Source organism: Penaeus vannamei, chromosome 20 (assembly GCF_042767895.1).
Source record: "Penaeus vannamei isolate JL-2024 chromosome 20, ASM4276789v1, whole genome shotgun sequence".
Classification (NCBI taxonomy): Eukaryota; Metazoa; Arthropoda; class Malacostraca; order Decapoda; family Penaeidae; genus Penaeus; species Penaeus vannamei.
This window is the reverse complement of record NC_091568.1, coordinates 6776887-6783389: the sequence shown is the minus strand read 5'-3', so window position 1 is coordinate 6783389 and position 6503 is coordinate 6776887. Positions and strand designations below refer to the sequence as shown.

Genomic DNA, 6503 nt, shown 5'->3' with positions numbered 1-6503 from the left:
TTATTTATTCATTTATTTATTTATTCATTTATTTATTTATTCATTTATTTATTTATTCATTTATTTATTTATTCATTTATTTATTTATTCATTTATTTATTTATTCATTTATTTATTTATTCATTTATTTATTTATTCATTTATTTATTTATTCATTTATTTATTTATTCATTTATTTACTTATTCATTTATTTATTTATTCATTTATTTATTTATTCATTTATTTATTTATTCATTTATTTATTTATTCATTTATTTATTTATTCATTTATTTATTTATTCATTTATTTATTTATTCATTTATTTATTATTCATTTATTTATTTATTCATTTATCTATTTATTCATTTATTTATTTATTCATTTATTTATTTATTCATTTATTTATTTATTCATTTATTTATTTATTCATTTATTTATTTATTCATTTATTTATTTATTCATTTATTTATTTATTCATTTATTTATTTATTCATTTATTTATTTATTCATCTATTCATTTATTTATTCATTCATTTATTTATCTATTCATTTATTTATTTATTCATTTATTTATTTATTCATTTATTTATTTATTCATTTATTTATTTATTCATTTATTTATTTATTCATTTATTTATTTATTTATCTATTCATTTATTTATTTATCTATTTATTTATTTATTTATTTATTTATTTATTTATTTATTTATTTATTTATCTATTTATTTATCTATTCATTTATTTATTTATTTATTTATCTATTCATTTATTTATTTACTTACTTATCTCTGTATGGCGTTTATTTGCATAAGATCTTTTCTGTAGCATCTCCGAAACCCCAAATAGTTTGATACACTTTCCGCGCACATTATTGGAACCTGGTGAGACGTCTTTTCATTTTGTATTAAAGTGTCTGCTTATATATACTTTTCTGATAGATAATGGAACGACAATAGAAACGCCTCATAGAGCAACAAATCACGTTTCTTACCTAAATGGTTCAGTCACGTGAATGAATCGGATAATTCAAGAGCAGTAGTTTTCAAACCGTTGGGAATCTCTGTGGGGGAACGATGCCTTTTAAAACAGCGCTAGTACATGGACTAACCTACTTTGATAAATAGTGTGTTAATAACTGAATTTATTTTTACAAAGGAAAGGAATACATGTCTGTCACAAAAGAAAATATACAAATTATTACCTCCGCCAAGGTGTTTATGTTTTCGGTAGTGTTGGTAACATTTTGGTGGATCCGAATCATGAATCGAGTCCTTAATTTTTTTTTTTTTTATGATTGCATTAGTTACCATCCTGAATTGACAAATGGGGTAACTATTATTATGTTTAAGGACGTCACCGGTGTACTTGAGAAAGAGGTGATTTTAATGTAATTCTTCAAGTGTGAATATTCCTATTGCATCATACCCTAATGCCTTGGCGGAGGTATGCGTTCCCTCCATTTATTTTAGAAATTTAACGCACGAAAAATTAAGCATTCCATTTTTTCTCTCCTGTAGATGGGTATGGATAATAACGATCTTTTTCACTATCGCTTGAGGGGAACAATACCTAATACCAAATCAGAATGAGAACTACTGCTCCAGAGTCTGCTTTAACCCTAAACCTTTTACCCAATTACCCTACCCTAGCTGACTGCCTTTCTTCACACATGTTTGATTGCCGTGGGCTCATTTCCCTATGGAATGCAAAACTTATGAATAAACGAAAGGGTAAGTACACCCCTGTCACACATGTATACGGTGACCTTATTTTCATTAATTATTTTTTGATTGGCCCCAATGCTTCATTCATATCTGCCGTAGGTCACGCCTTCCTTCCCCACCGACCTCGAAGCCTCGCGTCTGGCAACACTGAACCAGACGGGCGTTCGCGTCGGCTATCATTGCGCCCAACAGTGCAACACCCACACTTGCTGCAACCTCGCCTGTCAGTCTGGTACGGGCATGAAAGGCCTCATTTCGGTCTTTTGACTGCCATATCTTGAGGCCTTTTTCCACTGATTACCATGTCTGAATATTGATTTTAGATATTAACTGCAACTGAATGTGCAGCCATACATATATGCGTGTATGTATATTTCGTGTGAGGACGTGTGTTAAATGCGTCTTGTTTGTGTCGGGACAGAAATAATTTTGGATTTAAATAGGAAGGAAAATATTCAGGATTTGGAAAGCTATTCTAGTAAAATCTTGATATTTCACACGATAGAAGAATGTCAACAAACCAGAAACACCAAAAAGCAGATACTAGACGATGCGGTAAGACCATCCTACATATTTTCACAGAGGCATAGGAATGGTAGGCCTATCTACGACGGAGTAATGTTGGTCTCCCGCCAATAACCACACAGAAAAGGCAACTACAACTATGTCCCCTTTGTAGTTATGACTGGTTCTTACATTAGAGATTGTGATGATCACTTGTATAATATGATAAACTATCAATATGTAAGACTAACGTAGTTGTGTATGAAATCCTAGTTCATTCTTGATCGCCTTCTGCCTTCAGGAAGGTATATCCTTAACTTTGAAACAGTAGTGTTCATTTTTTTTACTACAATTGGAATGCTGAAATGCGTCATATTTGTACTCATCATTTATAAACCTTATTCCAAGTTTGTTCAATCTTAATTAAAAGTTGTTGCATTTTATAGTTATTTCACCTGCCTTTTTACATAAATGACGTTTTGAAACTAAAAGTCTATTATCAATCCCTGTTAAAATCGACCTCATTTTGACCCCTTGGGTGATCCCAATAGCGAGCATCGAATAAATGATCCATGGTTAATTTACACAGTGTCATTTTGAAAGTTTTTTCATCTTGTAATCAATAGTATTGTGTTATATAACCATAAAGAGTTATAGAAATTATTGTATCATGTAATGAGTAACTTCACGATTTGCATTTTAGAATGAATACTTGTTGTGCTGTCCATTACACGTGATACGCATTGTTCAAATCCGAAAAAGTTATACACGTATTTCTTGTTTTGTATCAAAACGACAAAATAATATCCACAACTACTGACCATTTTCAACAAATCTCGAAATACTGTATGATGATATTGAAATACTTTTGGAATAAATATATCCATCTCTTTCTACATTTCCCAGCTTCGGAGTGCCACTTGTACAAGATGAAAGTGTCCGACGCCTGGCCCGGTCTAGACGACCCCTCTGCCCTCGGCTTCGACAAATGCTTCACCGCCTGGCTCACGAACCCGCGTCGGATCCTTCCCGTCGCGACGTCCGCCTCGTCCACCAGCGACGGTTCGAACAGTGACAACGCAGTGAAGGGTTACCTCAGCAAGAATCTCGCGCACTGCTTCGTTTCCGGGACCGAAGCCAGCCCGTGGTGGAGGGCGGATCTGGGTGTTTCGAAGAAGGTTGCGCAGGTCCGGGTGCATGTACGGCAGGACGATACTGTTGGAGGGTTCTTAGACGTCGAAGCTCGCCTGGGGGACTCAGCAGTCTATGAGGACAATGCCGTGTTTGATTTCAAAGCCGGTGAGCCTATCAAGAATGCAGAGGTCCTCTTTGCGCCCTCTAAACCCTTGAGAGGGCAGTACTTCTTTCTCCAGAGTCAAGGATCCTCGTCTGATAATAAACTAGCTTTCTGCAGCATAGAAATTCTGGAACAAGAGCTGGATCCAGTGCTCAGGTGCAGGTTTTGTAGTTTAAGTATTCACTTTGGTTGAAGGATTTTTTTCGTGTTTTCGTATTGCTCAATGGTTCGTAGAACATTATTAGTAGCATCATTAAACCTTATTTCAAACATGATTACCTTTAATGAAGTAATTGCAGTATCAAAATACCAATGGGAATCCCTGTCGCAGTTGCTTAACTATGGCTTTTAGAATTAAATATACCTTTACAGAAACTGCAAGGATGTATACGACCACGGCAACCGCAAGAGTGGCGTTTACACAATATATCCCTACATGGGCTGCCTCGATCCCGTTAACGTGTACTGCGACATGGACACCGACGGCGGTGGGTGGACGGTCTTCCAGAGGCGCCGCGACATCACGCCGAGGCTCGACTTCTACCGCACGTGGGACGAATACGCTCGCGGCTTCGGGGACGTCGCGAATGGAGAGTTTTGGCTCGGGAACGAACACATCCACGCCCTCACGGACCAGACGACCAACGAGCTCCGGGTCGATCTAGAAGACTTCGAGGGCGGAACTCGGTGGGCCAAATACAGCAGCTTCTTCGTGGATGACAGGGACCATTTCTTTACCATGACCCTGTCGGGATACACAGGGGATGCGGGCAACTCCCTCGGTATTCATAATGGCCAGAAGTTCTCGGCGAAGGATAGAGACTTGGACAACAAGGCGGAATTCTGTTCTAACTCGTAAGAACTGCATATTTTTTTTTACCAATATCTGAAAAGTGACTATGTTCCAGGAAACATATTTCTTCCATACTGAATTTTTTCGTTGTAAAAGGTTATATCGGTAAATGTCTCAAATTTGTGTCACGGATCACGATAATAGTGGTGCCGTTGGCTTCGTCTCCTCTGTATACGAGACCTTTGGAAACCTGTACCCCACGATCATAGCTCCAATAGTAGGAGAGGGCATGGAGGCTATCGGGGAAGCTGCGACGTAAATCACAAAGGAAAATCAATTGCACAGATTACCTATGCGAGGAAAGCCGGCAAATCATCCACTATATGTACATATGAAGCTCAAACTTTCCTTGATTTTTACCCCACAATTTCCCTTATATCCATTATGCCCTCGCCTGCTACCGGGACCAAGATCAATTAGTATGGGAGCTTTCGGCGCAGCAAAACACATATATAATATAAGTAAGGTGTTAAAAAAAACGTCTGTACCACTAGTGTCATGATCTCAGTAGTAGAGTATACTTAATCAACAGTTAGAAGCAGTTAGCTTGAGGAAGGGCCACCTGCCTCGCCAAGAGGAGCAGTTCTTAACCTCATCTAACTCTACTTCAACAGATATTTTTCTGGTTGGTGGTATAACGCATGTCACGAAGCTAGCCTCAACGGAGAGTACCTGGGAGGTGAACACTCACTCTACGCAAGGGGAATTATTTGGTATAGATGGCATGGATATTACTACTCCCTAAAGGCCTCGACCCTTAGGATTCGACCCGCCACTTGATTCCTATCGGTAGGAGTGCATTTTATTTTTCATTCTGCATGCTGTTTCATATTTGGTTTCAGAGTAAAAAAAAAAAAGAAGTTGAATGACTAAGGATTGTCAAAATTATTATTATTGTATCTGCCAGCCTCAATTCCTGGATTCCTTGATGCAAATTATTTAGAAGACTGAGGTATAGACCTTTCTATAATTCATGAAATTATATGATTTTCTATTTTTTAGGTCCACAAATGCTTATCATAAATGGAAAGTAGCTGGAAATTCCTTTAAAGTTTATTCATATCAGGCACTGCAAATTGTCTATATCTGAGTAGAGTTCATTGTGACAAAAGCTAAAAAAGTCTGTGAGGGTTGTAATCAAGGTGTTTAAAGATAGGTACTGCCACTTCCATTTAGTCTATTGGTTCCGAAAATGAAAGCCACTTTTCCTAGATGATTAAGACGCTTTTTTTTTTTGGTATGGAATACCAAATCCGATGGGCTGCTAAAAACATTATGCCTTATACTTACACCATCAATTGAGACAGCTACAAATAGCCGCCACGGAACGGGCCATACAAAAGTAAAGACCTGGGCTTACCCTGATTTCGAAAATCTCACTGATCTGAAGTAAAACAAAAATTCACACTTGTATATACGAGGGTCGTTCCAAAAGTAATGCCTCCTATTTTTTTTTTTTTTTTTTTTTTTTTTTTTTTTACTCCACCCCAAGGGATCCGAGGAGTTTGCTTATGACATTGATATGATGACTGACCTTTTGCGCTCATAACCTGAAATTTTTATCTGTTGCAGATATTGATGGCATGGCAGTTTGAGAAATCAACCCCTGTCATCCACAGCTCACGTTTTACCAAATTTAAGTGACAATTTAGTAAATGTGAACTGAAGGTAGAGGAAGTTTTAATTACACACTTTACCCCTTTATGGTTGTAGATTAATAAAGGATATTATGTTCTGATGTTGCTGTATTTCTTCATTCCCAACTAGCAGGTGCCTAAATGAAGTCTCATGCCTTTGTTCTTTTTATTTTCTATTTTTGTTCCAAAAGTGAGTGTAAGGTCTTGCTTCTTTGGATTCTGCCAGAGCAAGATCCAACACTATTCAGAGCATGTCCATCCTCCAACATGCTACAGCATTCTCATACAAAAAAGATCCATATCTATCTCGTCTTTTTCAGCATTTTTTTTTCGTTTTCCCCTCAAAAATAACCTTAAAACTATTTATAACACATAGATAGATAGATAGATAGATATAAATGTATACATACACACGCGCATACATATATGTGTGTGTGTGTGTATGTATATAAATATATATATATATATATATATATATATATATATATATATATATATATATATATA

General features: G+C 36.2%; 1 protein-coding gene across 2 annotated transcripts; it reads left to right on the top strand.

The window, feature by feature from the left end:
• Positions 1 to 1784: 1784 nt before the first annotated feature.
• On the top strand, positions 1785 to 6097 carry LOC113810799 (microfibril-associated glycoprotein 4). 2 transcript variants are annotated; one of them, XM_027362443.2, is made up of 5 exons: positions 1785 to 1937; positions 3116 to 3662; positions 3879 to 4361; positions 4974 to 5148; positions 5932 to 6097. In XM_027362443.2, exons 2-4 carry the CDS (start codon positions 3139 to 3141, stop codon positions 5137 to 5139), a joined length of 1173 nt encoding a protein of 390 aa, XP_027218244.2. In that variant the 5' UTR covers positions 1785 to 1937; positions 3116 to 3138; the 3' UTR covers positions 5140 to 5148; positions 5932 to 6097. The 2 variants fall into 2 exon arrangements, with proteins under 2 accessions (XP_027218244.2, XP_069991011.1); XM_070134910.1 differs by lacking the exon at positions 1785 to 1937 and adding an exon at positions 1947 to 2260.
• The last annotated feature ends 406 nt before the right edge of the window (positions 6098 to 6503 follow it).

Bases quoted from the DNA above. Each gene is read 5' to 3' on its own strand.
- LOC113810799 (XM_070134910.1), top strand. From the start codon at position 2,215: ATGTCAACAAACCAGAAACACCAAAAAGCAGATACTAGACGATGCG. The intron at 2,261-3,115 runs GTAAGACCATCC...TACATTTCCCAG, and splicing joins AGCAGATACTAGACGATGCG to CTTCGGAGTGCCACTTGTAC. The intron at 4,362-4,973 runs GTAAGAACTGCA...CTACTTCAACAG, and splicing joins GCGGAATTCTGTTCTAACTC to ATATTTTTCTGGTTGGTGGT.